The following is a 19,196-nucleotide window of genomic DNA, read 5'->3' on the forward strand; positions in this document are numbered from 1 at the left end:
CTCTCTAGTGAACCACTCCTCTGATCTCAGTTATTCATTAGATGTTATTAGGAAAGCCTTCCCCATAAGACCCTCACCAGGAAGTGACCTGATGCCCTACGGAACATTAATGTGACAACAAAGCAGAACAGCTATTTGGACCACAGGTCAACCTTCGCCTGTGCTCAGTGGAGCAAGAGCTGTATTCTGATAAGTCTGGTCAAGGGATGAAACAGCAAAAAGTCATGGTTCAAATATACATGGGAGGTGACAGAGACAAAGAGGACAGTCATTCAGAAGTTTCAGGAGCACTACATGTACATTTTCTTGCAAGACACCAGCTGATAGGTAAGATATGTCTCAAATACTGACTCTAATTGAGGCAGATATAAACACTTAAAAACCGAATCAGTGAAATGCTATCAGCTAGACACACACACCAAAAAAACATTATCTAGTTGGCCTCTATCAAGGAAGGCTTAGACAGCTTTGCATATGTGTCACATGTGACTGTAAAATTGCAAGACAGATGACTAAATGGCCTGATGTTGGGAGATTTCTGCTAAGTAGTTGTTAGCACTAATTATGAAGCTGATCACCTAATAAAGGGGGCCTCAGCACAGTATAAATAATAAGAGCACAGAAGCAGTACAGAAACTAAGCAACATAAATGCAAAAGACAATATGCATTAAGGGCATTATGGGAGGAAGGCTTTTAACCTACCAAAAGCAGAAATCCAAAATTAAAGCACAAGAGCAAAGGGTAAAAGTTACAATATGTATAAAGTATATCAAGTAGAAGTGGGTGAAGTAGAACATAAGAAAACATGTGCAACAGGCTGCATCTGAGAAGGAATGCCCCACACTGGTGGCTACCTATTATTGCCTGTTTGTGCATTTTCCCAATATCATCTAAGCAAGGCAGATACTAGCAGCTAACATGGCATTTCTTTCCTTTGTCAGATGCACATTATGTTGTTTCAACTTTGTATGACTCTACAGAAAAGGAGATTAATTTTTAGCATCAAAGCAACAGTCTCATTTGTGCTCTAACAACAGTTTATCTGCTGGAGAACCTAACCTGGAAAAAAACCTGCCATGAACCCTCATCAAACATCAACAACAAAGTCAACTTCATAATAAGGACCACAGAACAATGAGAGAAATGGCCAGGTGGTGCTACATGCTACATTTCAAACATAAGCTAAAGAATCTGTGAATATTCTTTGCATGTGATGTATTTTCTAGTAAATATGACTGATTGATTGCATCTAATAAGCCTTTTATGATTTCTTCATCCTCATCTTCTTTAACTGAAGTGTATATGGCAAATGAAAACTAAGCCATTTACCAACTAAATACATATGAATTAATTACAAAAAAAATAAAGTTAAAGCCCTGAAGGCAGAGACATCAATCAAGCTATGGAGGTTACAGGACAGTTTCAAAGCAATCTTTTTTTCATCACAGACACAGAAATAAATATACTGACTAATGGAAATGCCAGACAAAATTGTGCATGATGTTGAATCTTCCTCTCCCAGCAAAGGAAAATCAGCTACTATTAAATATTCAGCTGGTCAAGCCTGGTGTGCTTTAAGTTTGCACCCCATTCCAAAATGATGGAGGATTTCAATTCCTCTAAGTAATGATTAAGTTACGATATGCTCCAGTTGCTGTCACATGAAGAGAGAATAGCTCTTTCCTATTATATGTCAAAGTCCTACAGTTCACTGTCCAAGCCCCACCTAAGATTCCTAACAGACAACTTTGTCTTTATGTTTCTCAGCTTATACTGAAAACTAAACAAGTTATGGTTATTGAAATCCTGTTTAAAATGGATGTCTCAGTTCCCTGTCCCCCAAGCACAAGACAGAGTTGATGAAGAATACAGGTTCCCCTCAAGGGACACAGTATTGTTTACTCGGGCTAGATAAAACCATTGGTTGAAATATTTAATCCAACAATTCTAAACTTTGTACAACAGCTGAAATATGTGTAATTAAATCAAAACCCTTTGAAGTAAAATTTAACTTCAGTAACATGGGACTAGTTCACTGACATTGCTGTTGCATAATGCGAGCATTTGGTTCTTTTGGCAGGTACTAGCCAGTAAGCAACAGGAATTGGCTCTTTCATAGGAGATGGCTACCTTCTTCTCTGACCTGGTGAGTATCTGGTCACTTTTTCTCAGGGCTCTGACTTATAAAGGACAAAGCTAACATAATACTAAAGATCCAGACTCCTTAAAGATTGTAAGCTCTTTTGCGACAAGACCATCTTTCTCTTCTGCATTTAATCATCACCAAGAACAAAAGGGCTTGGGGCCATGAGAATCATGTTGCATGGTCTTTTCCATGCAACAAGATAAAATAAAATAAAATATGGATAAAATAAAGATAAGATACGATAAAATAAAATAAAATAAAATAAAATAAAATAAAATAAAATAAAATAAAATAAAATAAAATAAAATCAAATCTAACAAAAGTTCTGGCAGTTCTACCCCTGACAATGCTACTGTATTTTTGTCTTCTGAATTACTGAAAATAATACTAATTATTAAGCACTCTGATTAACTCCTGAAGTAATGAATATATTAACTGTACTGCAAAAGGCTAAGAAATTCATTACATAAGCTTTAAAATAAATGACTTTCTTCATTTCATCCAAAGATAATTAATATCATTCCTCAGGTGTTTCCATAGTCTTAAATAGGGAAGAAGTGATAACTATTTCTTGCTCTATTTCTCAACGGCCAGCGAGAAGCTATTTTGCTTTCCTTTTTAAGTATCAAAATTGTTAATTTGTAAGTCTGGTGCAAAAAAAAAGGAAGAGTGAGAAGGTGAGTTCTTAATTTGTTTTAATGCTTTTGCCAATTAGCAAAGCCATTGAATTTGAGACAGGATTTTTAAGGAAATTTAGTCTAGTGGCCCATAGCTTCTTGTTTCTTGTCATGTGATAACTTGGGAAATCCAGCTGTGGACTAATTAAGTAACAAACTCTTGAAAGATGGTCCTAAGAACTGTAAGAAGGACCATTCTTCTAAGTATCTGCCAGTCCGGCATTATTCACACTTGCATTACTTTGTTTCTGCCTGATTGCATTTTCTACTAGCTTCACTTCATCCAGGCACCGATCTCCAAAAAGCTGTGAGCTCCTGAAATTCATATCTAACATGAAAAGAACACAGAGCACAGTGTCCTCTATACAGACATGATGTTACTGTCCCGGTATGTGATGTGCTGAATAAAAGAGGAGAGGCAGTTAATCTCCAAAGGACGCTGCACAGATCCTGATGGGCCTAAAATAACAATTGTCCTCGGTTTGGTCTGCTAGGTACAGTCCAAGCTGCTTGAGGATAACTCCATCTAGACTTGCAGGCACGTGGAAACAGGACAGATTATCAGTGGTATCACATACCTCAAAAAGGTCTACGTCGTTACATGCTATGTTTTTTCTTATTTACAATTAAAATTATTTAATTCATCAAAGCAGCCAGTGTATCTCAATCCTTAATCCTTGACCAAGGAAATTTTAGCCAGACAGTATTTCCCTAGCCTGGAAGACGCCAAGCTCTTCAAGATGCAAGCACATACTTTCTTGGTTAAATAAGTAGAAAAAATAAAATATTGAGAAAGGAGAAATGAAATCCCAAGTCACTCAGGAAGATTTTTGTTTTAATGCAACTACAGAGGCTATTCCAAATTATTCTCTTTGTAGTCCATGCCTTTTTGAAAAAGTTGAATGTGAAAAGGATCTTTTCTTTATTATGCTAAAAGATATGACACAGTCAAAAATGAAAGCAGTAAGTACAATAAAAAGTTGTTGATTTTTAATGCTGTACTTTTGTGGCATAACATTATGGTTTGATGTACCCAGATTACTGCAGATTGCAGACAAGGAAAATGATTCCCTCTTCCAGGACTGCCAACCTGTCAGATACTGCAGGCATACAGTGAAAGCTGCACTATCAGGAACGTCTTTTAAAACTATTTCTCCTTGCAAGCAAAGTGGTGGATTATCACTCTTATACTAGCACATAGTCTTGCTATGGCACTGTGGCTGATGATTTCACTTTGGCAGCAAATTAGAGGGATCTTGGAAAAATGTTTAAATCCAAGAGGATTTGAAGTGGACAATGCAGGTTTCCAGAGGGAAAGGGCAAGTGTGCAACAAAGACCCCGGCCCTGCACAAATCTAGACTAACGAGAAGATGGTGGAGCATTTTACTCTTCCTTTGCAGGTTCAGTTCCGGGGATTATTTCAAATGATCTTAGTGTTGGGAATTGGTGGTAGTTTCCCATATGGATTCCACATTTCTGTCATCAACTACCCTTCTGTGGTAAGTAGCCGCCTCTCTGAGGTTGAAAACAGAAAATGGAGAGCCTGAGCTCTCCATTCTCCCACAAATCTCAAATTTACTGAGCATTCAGCTGATAACATTTATGCCATTTCTTTGGCTAACAGTAACATCAACTGTTAATCTCATTTTATTTTCCAGCACATCAGGAAGTTTATTAATGAAACCTGGATAGAGCGACATGGCTCTCCCCTCCATCCTGAGACAATTATGCTGTTGTGGTCCTTCATTGTGTCTGTTTATGGGATAGGAGGATTCCTGGGGAGCCTCTGCTGTGGCTATTTGACTACAAAATACAGAAAGTAAGTGTTTCTTGTAACAGCTCAATAGCCAGAAAGTACAGGGAAATACCAAGGTGAATGCATAAACCTCTTGGTTGAAGCAGTCTGATTGAATCATAGAATCATAGAATTGTTAGGGTTGGAAGGGACCTTAAAGATCATCTAGTTCCAACCCCCCTGCCACGGGCAGGGACATCTCCCACTAGATCAGGTTTCTCAGAGCCCCGTCCAGCCTGGCCTTAAAAACGTCCAGAGATGAGGCTTCCACCACCTCTCTGGGCAACCTGTTCCAGTGTCTCACCACCCTCATGGTGAAGAACTTCTTCCTGACGTCCAGTCTGAATCGTCCCATCTCTAGTTTTAATCCATTCCCTCTAGTCCTACCATTACCCGTTGAAGACTAAACAGTTTTGGTTTGCTGGTACATACACGTCTTTCAAGTAGCAAGCAGTCTTTTATATTGTTTATCTGCCCTCCCCAGTGAACTGTACTTCTGTAAATGCTGCATTCATCAAAACATTGCTGGATCAGTGCCTCTGGGAGTAGCAGGATAGTGTAACTGCCTTGTGTTCTCTTCAGGATGCCCTATGACTCTCATAAAGATCTCCCAAGCTCTACAAACCCCCAAAAAGGAGCTGTGTGTTTTGTGTTTGTGACATGTTATATGCAGTTACTCTAACCACCTGGAAACCAGGTGTGAACATGTGAAAATGTGAACAGAATAGAAAAAAAAAAAAATTGCCTGTAACTATGCTGTAAACATACAATCAGCACCAAACCAAATTGTCCAAGAGACATTTCTGTTCTTGGCAATCCATTTCACTGAAAGTCAGTTCCTAAGTATCTTTCTCACTGGGTGGAGAAAGGATTCCTCACCAGTCTGGTCTGTTCTCAGTGCCTTGTGTAACACCACTAATTTCATTTTCAGAGAAATTGGCAAACTTGGTGTGACCCACTTAAAGATCTGCTCCACAACCCACTGATCCAGAGGCCCCTCATATGGGTCTCAACAAACCACCTTAGCCTGCCTGCAATTGTGTTCTTTCCTATCAGGTAAGTGCCCCCAAGAAATTTCTTGTGGGACACTGCCTTATCCCACATGCAGAGGGCCTCCCAAGATTGAAAATAAGATCATACACTTCTCCCACGGGTTGTTTAACACATGATAACCTAATTGTTGAACCACAGTCTTCTAAACACAGGATCTCTGTGAATCCTTAATGCGTGCAAGTGTCATGGCAAAACAACTGAGTGCAAGACTTTGATTTGAGCTTGAGACATGAGGGTTGTGAACATACCAGCTCACAATTCACACAGAGTGTCTTTTGAAATATGCTTCTGAAAAGTCTTTCTGCCATCTCAGATCACATCCATTTAGCCAAGAGTGTCTTTAATATGAGCTATTCTAGAGTGGGAGCCATGGACGCAGATTATTTCTGAGGAACAACCTGACACTTTATGAGGAGTTCTAGCCATTTAAAAATCTTGGTGACAAGCTGGACCATTCCTTTGATCTCTTTTCCCTCTTGTACTGTGGAAATGCTGATGAGGTGTTCCAATTGTTTAAATTCTAACCTAAGAAATACTAATGAATTAAAATCCAAAGGATCTTGACATTTTAAAGAATCACTTTGCCTATCCAAAGTGAAGATTATTTCAGCCATTCCTCAAAATAGCAGGAATGGCTGTACCATGCTTCCTATCACAGCAGGATTAGTCAAAAGAGTACAAGAGATTCTCATTTCACAGTAAATTATCATGGGCTTTTTTTTTTGTCTTTCAGAAAAAAGTGCCAAATGTTAACCAACCTGATCATGTTGGTAGCTGCCCTTTTCATGGCCTTCAGTAAAACAGCCAGATCTTTCGAGATGATTCTGCTTGGACGCTTTCTCTATGGCATTGGTACAGGTATGTGCTCATGCCTTGCTGTCCCAGGATTGTCTCTACAGGTATTGCCATTCTTGGAGAATGATTTCTAAAGCAAATATACTAGGCATTTCATAAAAGTGAAAGACACCATCCCTTTTGCAAGAAATTTTAATCCAAATACTAGAGTGAATGGAAACAATGTAAAAGAGGATGGAGTCAGAAAGCTAAGCTTTTCTAAATATTTTAACAGTCATTTATCCTTCTCTTTGTTAAAGGTTTTTCTCTCAATATACATCCTCAGTATGTAGGAGAGATTTCACCTAAGAAGCTGCGTGGATTTACCAACTCCACAGTTGCTGTTTTTCTGACACTGGGAAAACTCACAGGACAGGTTATTGGACTACGGTAAATTCTCCAATCTTTCTATGAGGTTACACTAAAAGTAGTAGAAATCTTTCTATAACCTTATCCTCTCACCTAGTCAGTGACTGAGAAGCTCTCTCATCTTCCCCAAAACAGGCCTTCACTTATGCCAGAAGAAAAGTTTTGACCATATTTGAGGCAAACATATAGTTTTAAATATAGGAGACAGAAAATCAATTACTCATAATCTGATTTCTGCTTATTTCCACACCCTTTCTACTAGGGGATTTCCCCGTCAAAATTTCCTACACTTATATGAAAAGTCTTAGCAAGATGTTTTGGTCCTGTGGTCAAACAGTGGTCAAATGAGTCTCATCGGCTCTCTAGACATTATATTGGATCCTAATGATATTTAGAAAGTTTTTCAAAATGCCAAATAATTCCTTTAAAATTGTCTGAAATAAAAATAGCTAAATTTGTGAAATTTGCCAGATTATCAATTCAGATTTTTGCTTCACTGCACCCTCGAATGGAATTTGAACAATCTTCATCACTCAGAAAAATTTCCTGAACATTCATTACATTATTTCAGCATAATTTTGTTTCACATACACTTTCCAGGGAGATTTTAGGAAGCGAAGCTTTGTGGCCATGGTTGTTAGCATCTAGTGGACTTTCAGCATTGGTTCAACTGGTTACTCTCCCATTTTTCCCTGATTCACCATCCTACCTCCTGATACAGAAGGGTAATGAGGAAGCCTGCAGGAAAGGTAGAGTGTGTACTTTCCTCACTTACTTCACTTCATTTGATATGTTAGATTGACAGCCTCTATAGAAGACAAGAAAGCAGGGCAGAGCTGTACAGCACAGTGCAGTGCCATCGAGTAATAGCAGAGGCAGCTCTAAATAAAACAGTTGAGGTACCTATGGCAATACGACTGTATTAACCTGGGGCTTCACTCAGTTTAATAAAGTTAAGACAAGAAAGACAGGTATATATTAGCATGTCTAATGTTTCCCACTTTAGTGGGAGCTACTTTATTTCTTTCAAGGAAACAGTTTAGACAGTTCATTTTTTATTAAATAAAATGTACTTAAATGTTTAGTTTGTCTACAATTAAGTCAACTCAACATTAGAAAGTTATGCTACACTCACAGGCAACCGAAACAAAATTTTTCCATCTGCCGGCTGCCCTAGACCCAACCAGATGGCAGAAGCAGACAGAACCAACACCGCTACCAACACCAATGGACAGGCAGGCTAAAGGGTTTAACATATCCACTCGCGATGGAGCTACACTGGTAGAATAATCCACTCCCCTCTTTCTCCCCAACAGCCATCAGGAAGCTCTGGGGGGAAGGAGACCATCAAGCAGAAATTGATGACATTATGAAGGAGAAGGCTGCAATGACGAGCACAAAAACTTTGCGTGTCCTCGAAGTAATAAAAGAGCGATCTTTGCGCTGGCAACTTTACATCTTGATGACTGTCATGACCACCTTGCAGCTTTGTGGAATCAATGCAGTTGAGTGCTCTCTCTATCCCCAGAACAAGAGACAACTCTAAGCAGCATTACAAACCCCTCTAAGTCAATGCTATTACACCAGCTTAGAACTGCATCACAATAGCAACACTTTTTTCACAGGTGCATTTCTTCTCTGCATTTTTCAGATATACTTCTATTCTTTTGAAGTTTTCCACACAGCCAAGTTTGAGGAATACCTTATTCCATACGTGTCCCTGGGAGTTGGGTTATGTGAATGCTTATCCTCTATATTGTGTGTAAGTCTTTTCAGACTTGAGTTTGAAGGAAAAATTTAATGTAGTCAACAATTGTATTTTTCCTTACTTGTAACTGGGCTCAGGGAAGATTTGCATAACCTAAGACACATCTTCCTGCTTCTGCGAAACCACATGCAGGATAAAAGGCAGCTCTTTTCCCAAATTATTGGCATGACTGTATGTCTTTAGACTCATTTTTATTCTGTAAAATAATTTTCTGATGTTCTGGATTAGATGTGTGTATGTATGTGTGCACAATTGGATATATACCAGCACACAAGAAAGGGAACTCTCTAACAACAGCTGAGAGTTGACTAATAAACACAGCTAAATGAAAAATGAATTAGCTTTGAAGAAGCTAGCCAAATTCATTAGGAATTAAGAGATTTTGTAATGACATTGATTTCTGGCTATTACTCGGATAAGTCTTCTGTGAAGAACATGTGGTGAAGGGAGGAATTATTTCATTTGAGAACTGGCATTTATGACCCGTGTTTTCTGCTTTTCAGAGCACCCTTATAGACCGATTTGGGAGGAAGGTGCTGCTATGGGGAGGATACACGCTGATGTGTTCTGTGCTAGCACTCCTTACCATGACCCTGTCACTGCAGGTAAAGAGGCAAAGCAGCCTTCTGGCTACTTACTCAGCATCAGCCCACCTTTTGGTCTTGCCTCACAGGATACCTACAAAAACTTGAGTCAGTGGCAGAAAATAGAGAACTCTGCTATACTGTCATGTATCTAACAGTTTGATATCACTGGTTTCTCACTTTTAGCATCAGTATTTCTGGATGCATTACTTCAGTGTTATCTTGATCTTCCTATTCGTTATCTTCTATGGAATTGGACCATGTGAGTACTTCAGTGGCAACTTTGGGAGGAAATTTTGTATTGTACTGCTTGGTGACACAACTAGTAGAGGAAGAACAGACTAGTCCCATGGTAAAAAGTTCTGGAAATTAAGGAGGAAAGGGCAGATATATACAAGTGGGAGACAGAAAAAGAATACAGACACCTCAAATTTTATTGCTGATCACAGATTCTAAATAATTTCAAATACAGTATCATCTTCTCCAGAGGAGTTGAGACAGAACTTTCAGAACAATTTTTAAAATACTCAGCTAAAATCAGGATTCTAGGCATTGCCAGGTATATTAATCATCTTTATTAAGTTAGCAAGTTAAGCTTTATGCCTAACAACATTCTTCAGGTGGAACTGACCTCAGGAGCCAAAAGGGGAGCTGGTTTTATAAATTACTGTGCTAATAATGGCTACCAGTGCAATATGGAACTGCACAGATCCACTGGCACCAGAAAAAGGATTCCAGTATGTACAAGAGAAACCTAAATTAACAGCTGAAAACCAAAATTAACAGTTGTAGTCCCTTTCTGGAATCAAGGCCTTTCACCTTCGTAGCAGGGGCCACCTGCCAGCAGGCCACCTATTCTGCCTGTCTGCCATTTTCTACCACTGTGTAAGTAGACCATTGTGAGGCTCTTCGGCAGGAGCAATGAAACGAGTATACCTGGTTTGTGTTTTGCTTTTGTTTTTCAGCTGGAGCTACTATATCTATTATGGTTGAAATCTTCAGCCAGTCATTCAGACCATCAGCCTTTCTGATTGTTGGCTGCATCAACTGGATGGGACTGTTTGTACTTGGGATGATTTTTCCGTTGATTGTTGTAAGTGACTCTAACTGGATCCCTCCCTCCAAGCTAATCCACTTCTGAATGCTGACAGGGAGCAAAATAATAGCAATAAATTGCAATGACATGCAAAGCTTAGAGCTCTGTCCCTGTACCAAACCTGCTCAGGAATCCCCCAGGCCTGTCAGTGGAGCAACAATTGGACTCGGGTCAAATGTGGCCGGTGGAAACTCCCGGCTTAATACCCATCCTGGTTTGTGTATTGAGCACACATTTGAATTTTAATTACTAAGACACAGACTTGCACCCAAGGGCAGGGAAATAGTAGTGAGATTCTTATTTTCCTTACAGTGTCTCACATTTCTGCTTGCAGGATAACCTTGGACCCTTCTGCTTCCTCATCTTTTTGGCAATCCTTGCTTTATCAGCAATTTTCATCTACCTGTATCTCCCTGAGACCAAGGGAAAGTCAATCATGGAAATAAAAGCAGAGTTCAACAAGCTGAACTTTGGGAAAAAAGAAACCTCAGTCACTGAAAATAAGTTTCCTAAGGAGCAGGTGTTCTGCACCAAACTATGAATGTTTAGAGGAGAAATTTGCATCTCTTAGAAAAGACAGGAAACAATGTTGCAATAGAACTAAAAAGGAAACATTAAAAACAGACTGCAAGCTCTTGTGTCTTACTCCTTATTCCTTTTTTCTTTTTTTTTTCGTAATACAGATATGAGATTCATTATGCTAGACTTTTTTTTCTTGATTATATCTCAACATTTTCACAGGATATTTCACCACTCCGTTTTAAGATCTACTGGATATAAAGAGATTTTTTTTCCATTAAAAAAATGCTGTTACGATAGTCTACCTTATGAAGTTTTAAAACATTTCGTTAACAGTCCATAGGGCCCAAATCCTGCTAGAAGAAAATACATATAGGCTCTGCTCAGAGCCCTGGATCACAGACCTCAGTTGGTCTCCCTTGTTCCCAGGAGTCCTGCCCAATGCCACGGGTACCTCAAGTTTGTAATTGGGCTTTCCTAAATGAGACCTCACTAGCTCTAAGCACCTCGTAATCATGAAACTGCTGACAAATAGCTCAGAGTATCAGAAATATGGATGACCAAGTGAAATAATTTAAGAAGGCAAACCAAGGGAAGGAAGGATTAAGAAGGCCAAATGATCATCAGTCATGAGGCTGGGAAAACACAGAAGTCTAAAATATTTGCTTAGCAGTCCGATAGAGGAAAAGCCAGACATGTAGTTTAAGGTGACCCAAGCAGACACAGATTCAAAACTCATCACAGTAAATTAAGAAAAAAGGTTCCAGTCATGATAATAGAAAAAAAACATATTGAAAGTGAAATTGTCCTGTCCAAACAATCCTTCTGGAGATGTAATAGAAATCTCAGTGCAGAACACCCTAGTAACTCTATGCAGGGAGAAGGACCCGCCAGAGATATTATTGTATGCAAAAGAAGTAAAATGGCTGCTATGAAATAAAGCACACTCCCAAGAGCATCTGTGGTGTCTAAGGATCTGATTTCCAACCTGGTACATCAGCTTCTGGGAATTACATCAGATGTTTTCAGAGAAGAAAGAGTTTGTTTTGGAAATGTTTTTCCTGTTATGTAAGCAAGCTGTGAATAATGAGTGATTATTTTACCCAGCAGAAAAAATAGGTTGTAAAGTTCATTAGAAATCCAGTCTAAGTTTTTCCAAGTGATCACTAACAAGTATAGTATGATTTCTGACTAAATGCTTTGGATCATGCCACCTGCTTTCCACTAATCACTGAAGAAAAGATTCATCAATATTACAAACAGCAGTTCCTCTCCTTACAGATGGAGCTGTCACTTGAGTTTGCTTTTAACACTTTGACATAGGAAACATGCCCTGAAAAAACTGTTTGTACAAATAGATTTTATTTCTGGATTTTTTTCAGGACTCTCATTATTTTCAGAATGCTTTGAATACAGGAGACTCAATCCACTAATACAGGCTGTAGGTGAACACTGGCACATAGTAATTCATCTCCTGAATTTTATTTGCTGACTCTTTACAGAGAAGGAGCTGACTTAAAATCAAGATACACAACACAATCAACTTAAGATGTTCATATGGAGGTTTTCTGCATTTAAAAGTATTTGTTTAAATTACACAGTTGCAGTACAAGCATTCAGTGCAAGCTATAGAAAGCTCTCCCTCTTTTCCGCAGGCTGGGGAATGCAGTGAATAGAAAAGTCCTTAATTCACAGAAACTACTGAGCATAAAGAGACCCATTACCTTTAACATGGAGAGCTTAACAAAACTTTTATTTTATCCCCATCAGCATTTTCAACCTGCTTTCCCCACACACATCTCACTGCAAACACCCCCTACCAAATGCCACATAACTCTAAATCACTTGTCTCGTGTAAGATTCTACTAGGTAGCAAAGAGAACTCATCCCAGCTCTGCCACGTACTCCACTCTGGATAAAACCTCCTCATTTCAGAAAGTCTGTGGATTTCCTATCTCTCAGGAGATCCTGTTGACTGTTATGGGACTACTTGCACAACAAAGGAGCAAGTCGAAAACAAGCCTCCTCTGAGTATGTAGAATGCAGTGCTCACCACAGTGGAAAATCAAGACCCTGATTTTAAGGCATCTTTGTCATGACTTAGGCACAGTTCGGGGAAGGTCTCACAACATGCGCTACTGGGGCTTTTCTGTTACGGTCTGTTCCACAGAAAGAGTCCCAGACCTCACAACTGAGGCGTCCATCTAAATTTTTTTAATAATTATAAGACTTGCATAAAGAGGCACATTATATTTCTCTCACTTTCAAACACTCCCTGAAACACTTGCTTTTTCACTGGTTTTCACGATCAGGCTGTACCCAAATATGAAGTGTCATTTTGGATGCTTTGATTTCCAGAGTGCAAAAAACCAACTTTCCCCGCCTAGGAAAGCTGTACATGGATTATCTGCATTAGCAGCCAGGAGCCTGCAGATGGCACAGGCAGCCTCGCCTCTCCCGAGGCACTCCCAACCCTCAGGTGCACATGAGGAAGGTGCCACTGACTATTTAAAGGCTCCTGAGGTGCTTACTAGCATAGTGGGGTAAGCTATCTTGCAGGTGACTTAGAAGCAAAGCTGTGAACAAGGTAAGCTGAAAGAAAACCCTCTCGTGATCCAAAGATGCCCGAGTTCATTGTTAACACAAATATAAGCAAGGATAAAGTTCCAGAGTCTTTCACAGGGGAGCTCACCCAGCAGTTATCAAAAGCAATGGGCAAACCAGCACAGGTAAGTCCAGATGCTCAAATGTTTTCTTTTAGTCAGCTGTGCCTATACAATGAGCTATTTCTCAGTGATAGCCTCTATAAACTAATATACCTAATGACTCACTAGTCTTCTCTCTGTACGAATGTCAAATACTTGTTTGCTGTAACTTAGCTCTGTTGAGGTCTTGAAACACTTTCAGTATTTAAACTAGCTTTGTGTATGATGGTATGGTATTCCATGTAGGTCTCTGTGCAAGTCAAGACACTGGATGTGTGTGAGTATGTATATGCAGGTATCTCTGTGAATACCTCTCAAGAATCTCACTGACTGAAAGCAGCCTCACTCTCTAACTTCCTTGCTGGGTCCTGCTGCATATGTGCTTGTTATCTGCCACCAAGTTGCCTGTAGCCTAGTGGTTACAGCTGAACAAAAAAGTAAGGCATTCAGTTTACTTGGACATCTAGCAAAAATACCTATGTGATGTCCTGCTACTTGTAGTCAAAATACCAGAGTGGAAACCAGCTACCTGCTGGTTTTGTTACCAGACTGGGCGATTTCTACCTGCAAACACCATGGCAATATGCTACTGAGGTGAAGTACTGAAATACTGTCATGAAGGGTCTTATAAGGCTTTTATTTTCTTAATTAATCTTGGAAGGTCACTAGTCACTCTATCAGTTGTTTACTGAAGACTGCTGATGAATATGAAAAACAAAGTGAAAGCTTCTATGTAGAGCTTTATAATGTGAGCTACTCAGTTGCTGTAGCAGCAGTAACTTAACTGAGTCAGCTATAGATTTTTAGCAGCTTGGTGAAGTTCTTTACGTTTTCGCTAGCAAATAAGTGTTTTCAGAAAATGTTTCTTATTTCACTTCGGGAGTGATGCTTTGAAACCCTGGAAAGAATGAAGTTCTGGTGCCAACAGAAAGGATTTTTAGGGCTTCCAGCAAACTTATCTGCCCACTGGGACACCTGAAGTTCTTGAGCAGATCTTTGCTCTTCATGGAAACAAAGTGCTCTGAAATAGTAGTCACCCTGTTCTGCTTAAGATGGCAACAGAGATCTATGAACCCCTTAGCAACTGTTTTATGATTGCCACAGGTGGAAGCATACTGAGAAGGGAAGAAGGTGGAAAAATAGACCCAAAGTTAAAAAACAAGCGGGATATCTGAAAATATTAGGACAAACTTTGGAATGTCTTGAAAATGGTAGGAAGAAAACTCTGAGCAGTTGGCATGGTTTTGTCAAAATCAGGCACATTTTAAACAGTCCCACAGTAGTGTCCTATGCTCAGATCTAGCCAACACTTCCAGTAATGACTCTCTAGACTGAGATGTGCAGATGACAATAGCTTGTATGTGCAGGAGATGGTAAGAATTCAAGAAGATAGTAAGATCTCAAGACAAGAAGCTTTCTTTCAATAGCTGTTTAATAAGTCAAACTACACAAAAGACAAAGAATAGTTCATTAAAGGAGAAAGGATCTGGGGAGCTATTATGGGTTACAATATGAATAAGAGTTAAGACAATGCTTTGGAGTGGGGCAATTTCACTTTTGTTGTGTACAAGGTGGAAGTAAGCCTCAGCAGGAGTACTCCATCTAGCCTCAGGCCCTTTACTTTGAGAAAGAGGTAGGCAGATTAGAGATGCACCAAAGGAAAAACACTAAAGAAATAAGATAATGCAAGGATCAACAGACATTCTGTCTCTTCTAGAAGAGAAGGCTGAAGAGGGAAGCTGTCATTGAAGAGATGGGAACTTTTTTTTTTCTTCCTCAGTGGCCTAAGGCAGGAAGAAGCCAGCTTCGCTTGCAGCAAAATTTCAGCCAGTTCTTGGAGGAAAATCTTAAAAGTTGCTGTGACTTCCAGTGAGGTTCTACATTGGATTTGTGCTATGGATCCCACCAGTGGTGGGATGGTTAATAGTACTGACATTTCTTTGACCAATTTGAAATTCTCAGTTCAGCAATGATAGTTAGAATACTTCTATTTGTTGTTGTATGGCTGTAGACCTTCAAAGACGGTCACATGCATCTAGATGTTCTCATCAAATTGATTTGATGTAGAGTTAAAAAGCCAATCAACCTGGAGAAACCTGGTTCTATTCTGCTTCTTCCAGGTAGATTGTTTGCCTGATAAAGGAGACCCTCTTCTCTAGGGACAGTAATGGAGCTCTTTGCAATCAACCAGTCTCATCAAACATGTAGGAATTCACGTTTCAAATTCTGCCAAATTTAACCAGAGTTCATATCTGAGGGAATAGTCAGAAGCATTTTTTTGGGCTTGTATAAGCCTTGTCTCCACAGAAAGCAGGCTTAACTGTAAATGGGAGTAAGAGTAATTCATTTCTTTTTTTTCCCCCAACACATGCAGTAATATAATGAAATTCTTATGTAGAACTGATCTGTTCTATTCCTCTTCAAAAAAAACCCACCATTTTTTATCAATCTAGCAAACAAATACTTGCTGTTGGGGAGGAAGAGGGGGAGGATATTGGTGTGTCAGCTGGTGGTTCTTGCATAACAGCTCCCAAATATAAAGCTAGAGGCCAGGGCTGGGACGCAGCTGGAACAGGTTTGTGCAGCAGTGTGGAAGGGATACGTAATGGGACTTAGAAGTATACAGGGAACAACAAAGAGATTTTTTGAAGAGGACATGCAAGCTTTTCATGACAACGGAGGCAATAGTAAAGGGAGAGTCTCTTAGTTATAACACAGAAAGAAGGAAAGGATTAGGATGGGCTGGAATGCAGAGCCTTCCTCTCGCAGGAAATAGTACCATTTGAAAAAAATACTGATTTTTATTTTTAATCAAATAGGTTTGTTTCTACTGCAAAAACTGTTTCAAACTGCTCTAGAAGAAAATAATGCTAACTGATTTTATTTTTTGCAAAAATAATCTGCTTCCAGGGTACATGTTAAAGGCATATATGTACCTACATTTGTAGGCATAAAGTTGAGACCATAAGGTATCCAGCCAGGGGAGAACAGAGCCAAGCAACTGGTACTTCAGCAGGATCTCTTTGGCTTATCCTATACTGCTGTGGTCTGATGCACCATGTACCCAAACAAGCTGTAAATGATGGCAAAGGCTAATTAACTAGACAACTCCTAGTACACAGGCTAGCTTGTTTTACCAAGAGGGTTAATTGCTACTGAGTTCCAATGATGTGCTGCTAATAAACGTGGGTAAGAACAGAAGCCAGATGGATGCCAAAGGAACTGATCCCTGGATTCCCCAGTGTGTGGATCTGACACTGTGTATTAGTAGCAGGGAAAATTGCAGGCTGGTCATTAACATAGATACTTTATTCTATTTTTCCTGCTATCAAGGACAAAAGTAGGATTAGGCTGTATTTTGTTTAATGAAGGGGATGTTGATTTAAACCTCTGCTGTGTCAGTTCACATTTACCTCAGCAGTGAAGACTGCGGCAGGAGCCAGTGAGGTGCAAAATCTCTCTGGAACGTAGGGTGACAGCAATGCAATTGCACACCCCCACTGGCACCCAGCCTTCCCACACAGGCACGGAGAGACTGGTGGTTCAGAGGAGGTTCTGTAGGTACCACAGGTCACTGAGCTCTCGCAGCACCTGAATTTTCTACCCAAAATTCAAAGTCAACAAAGCTGATATTGCAGGGTCCTCCTTCCAACAGTGTACCTGGGCTGAGCATCCCCATCTTTCTGTATGTAATTGGCACACTGGGAATGAAGGTTGCAAGACAGCAGGCAGGGAAGGATCTTTGTCGCAGAGTAACTAAAGAACAAAAGTGAAACTATTTATGTTTCGGTAAGTAGTGAAAAGCATCTCTGAGCGCCTGGCTCTGCTTGCTCTCTTTTTTTAAATTTTACGTGCTGCTAGTATTTTTAGTTAAGAATACAGCCATTCTGCAATAGATGAAAGAATTATGATGGTAGTGCTTGTTCCCAAATGGTATGTCATGGGAATGTGATTGGATTTCACACCTTCTCATCTTTGTGACTTGCAGGAAAATATTTAGGAAGTCTGGAAGTGCAATGTAGTACATGTAGCAGAACTTCAAAAGTGTAACTGACAGGCATGCATGTATTTTCACTGCAGTTTAGGTACAAAAATACCTTCCTGGATTTTCAAAACTCTTCTAACATGGCAAATGAGAGTAATATTCTTTTCTTCTTGTAACAGTACCTAGCAGTACAAGTATCTCCTGACCAGCTGATGTCCTTTGGTGGCTCCACAGACCCCTGTGCTATGTGCTTTCTCTACAGCATCGGCAAGATAGGGGAGCAAGAGAACAAGGTCTACTCCAAATTGCTTTGTGACCTGCTGAACAAACAGCTGAAAATACCATCTGACAGGTGAGCTTGTACAGCAACTTGTCTGACATGACTTTCCACAGACTGATAAAGCTATTAATCCCAGACCTGTCCTTTCTTCCTCTGTTAACTCTCTACTTGAAGAGGCTAAATGCCAAGTCAATAGAGCAACTCTCCAATTAAAAAGAGGAAAGGAGCAAGTGCACAAGCTGCAAAGCCAATGCCCAGAAGCAGTAAAATATCTTTTAGTTAAAATGATGGAGGCTCAGGCACTGCACGTATATACAAGAGCCAGGTACAGACACGATAACTTGATTAATTAAATTGATAACTTAGTAACGTGTACCAACAATTCCCTACTGCCTGTGGGTACAAGTGGAGGTCTATTACAAAAGCTTCCACTTATATATAAGCATTTCAAGTCCTTTTCCTGAAGGTACACATATCTGTTACAGAAATGACTGTAAATAAAACACAGCATCCTGAGATCTCCTTAAAACAAGAAGTAGAAAAATACCAAGAACTCCAGAATGCAAGTACACAAGGCCTTAAAGTGGGGGGGGGGGGGGGGGGGGGGAAACATCACACACACACCACACAATCCTCGAACATGCCTGCCAGAACTTGCAAAAGGAAATTGTAACTCGCTGAGATGCAGTGCAGGCCTGAGAAGTGTGAAGCCCTGGGGGTCAGCCTACAGTGTGGCTGTGTGTGTCCTGCTGCAGGAACACCCCAGCCAGCCTGCAGCACTCTGTGCGCAGCAGCTAACGGTGGCTGTCTTCCCTTTCAGAATCTATGTCAGCTCTTTGAGATCAGTGCTGGCAACGTAGGCTGGAACAGCACCACCTTTGCTTGAGGTGCCCTCGGGTGGTAACAGCTTACTCCTGAACGTGGCTTTTGAGCACTGCAGCTCCAGACATGTTACCGGTATCTGGCACAAATGCAAAAGGCAGTGGTACCTTAGTCACTGCTACATGCTGCTGTTTAATATTTTATCTGCTGCTTAAATAAAAGTAAAAATCCAGCAGGAGCCTTATGCGTGATGCTGTCTTTTTATTCTATAAAGGTCTGTGGTTGAGATGGAAAAATTCTTTCTTGAAATACTATTAACAGAAGCTTTTCTTTTTTAAAAACAATTCTGTTCTTTATGTGAAGATAGCATTTGGGTATGCCTTTGCCCTGTTCATGCTGGATAGCCTGGCCAAATGTAAATACAGCTATGTTGACCTGATTTCAAAATATACTTATGTTTAAGTCAATAGATGTGGCTATCAATGTGGCATACGGCCCTCTCTTCAAAAGGAGGAAAGACATGATCGTCTCTTATTTAAAATGGATGGATTGCAGACCAGA

The 19,196-nt window shown here is 39.9% G+C and overlaps 2 protein-coding genes across 4 annotated transcripts; both read left to right on the forward strand.

Annotated features, from left to right (window-relative positions):
• Nucleotides 1-1,014: 1,014 nt before the first annotated feature.
• Nucleotides 1,015-10,957, forward strand: LOC134522822 (solute carrier family 2, facilitated glucose transporter member 11-like). Of its 3 annotated transcripts, XM_063350982.1 has the most exons (13): nucleotides 1,015-1,152; nucleotides 2,082-2,147; nucleotides 4,226-4,324; nucleotides 4,484-4,644; nucleotides 6,407-6,531; nucleotides 6,768-6,897; nucleotides 7,477-7,625; nucleotides 8,193-8,380; nucleotides 8,528-8,638; nucleotides 9,148-9,249; nucleotides 9,415-9,490; nucleotides 10,194-10,321; nucleotides 10,659-10,957. In XM_063350982.1, exons 2-13 carry the CDS (start codon nucleotides 2,124-2,126, stop codon nucleotides 10,863-10,865), a joined length of 1,500 nt encoding a protein of 499 aa, XP_063207052.1. In that variant the 5' UTR covers nucleotides 1,015-1,152; nucleotides 2,082-2,123; the 3' UTR covers nucleotides 10,866-10,957. The 3 variants fall into 3 exon arrangements, with proteins under 3 accessions (XP_063207052.1, XP_063207051.1, XP_063207054.1); XM_063350981.1 differs by lacking the exons at nucleotides 1,015-1,152; nucleotides 2,082-2,147 and having other exon boundaries at nucleotides 3,750-4,324; XM_063350984.1 differs by lacking the exons at nucleotides 1,015-1,152; nucleotides 2,082-2,147; nucleotides 4,226-4,324 and adding an exon at nucleotides 5,552-5,676 and having other exon boundaries at nucleotides 4,505-4,644.
• A 2,491-nt stretch (nucleotides 10,958-13,448) lies between these two features.
• On the forward strand, nucleotides 13,449-17,889 carry LOC134523015 (macrophage migration inhibitory factor-like). The gene is made up of 2 exons (XM_063351375.1): nucleotides 13,449-13,572; nucleotides 17,713-17,889. The coding sequence occupies exons 1-2, from the start codon at nucleotides 13,465-13,467 to the stop codon at nucleotides 17,887-17,889; spliced, it is 285 nt and encodes a 94-aa protein (XP_063207445.1). The 5' UTR covers nucleotides 13,449-13,464.
• Nucleotides 17,890-19,196: the final 1,307 nt, after the last annotated feature.

Source organism: Chroicocephalus ridibundus, chromosome 13, assembly GCF_963924245.1.
Source record: "Chroicocephalus ridibundus chromosome 13, bChrRid1.1, whole genome shotgun sequence".
NCBI lineage: Eukaryota > Metazoa > Chordata > Aves > Charadriiformes > Laridae > Chroicocephalus > Chroicocephalus ridibundus.

Coding starts and splice junctions, on each gene's coding strand:
- LOC134522822 (XM_063350981.1), top strand. CDS start 4,196: ATGGTGGAGCATTTTACTCTTCCTTTGCAGGTTCAGTTCCGGGGATTA. Junction 4,645..6,406: donor TTGACTACAAAATACAGAAA/GTAAGTGTTTCT, acceptor TTTGTCTTTCAG/AAAAAAGTGCCAAATGTTAA. Junction 8,639..9,147: donor GCTTATCCTCTATATTGTGT/GTAAGTCTTTTC, acceptor TCTGCTTTTCAG/AGCACCCTTATAGACCGATT.
- LOC134523015 (XM_063351375.1), top strand. CDS start 13,465: ATGCCCGAGTTCATTGTTAACACAAATATAAGCAAGGATAAAGTTCCA. Junction 13,573..17,712: donor CAATGGGCAAACCAGCACAG/GTAAGTCCAGAT, acceptor TTCTTGTAACAG/TACCTAGCAGTACAAGTATC.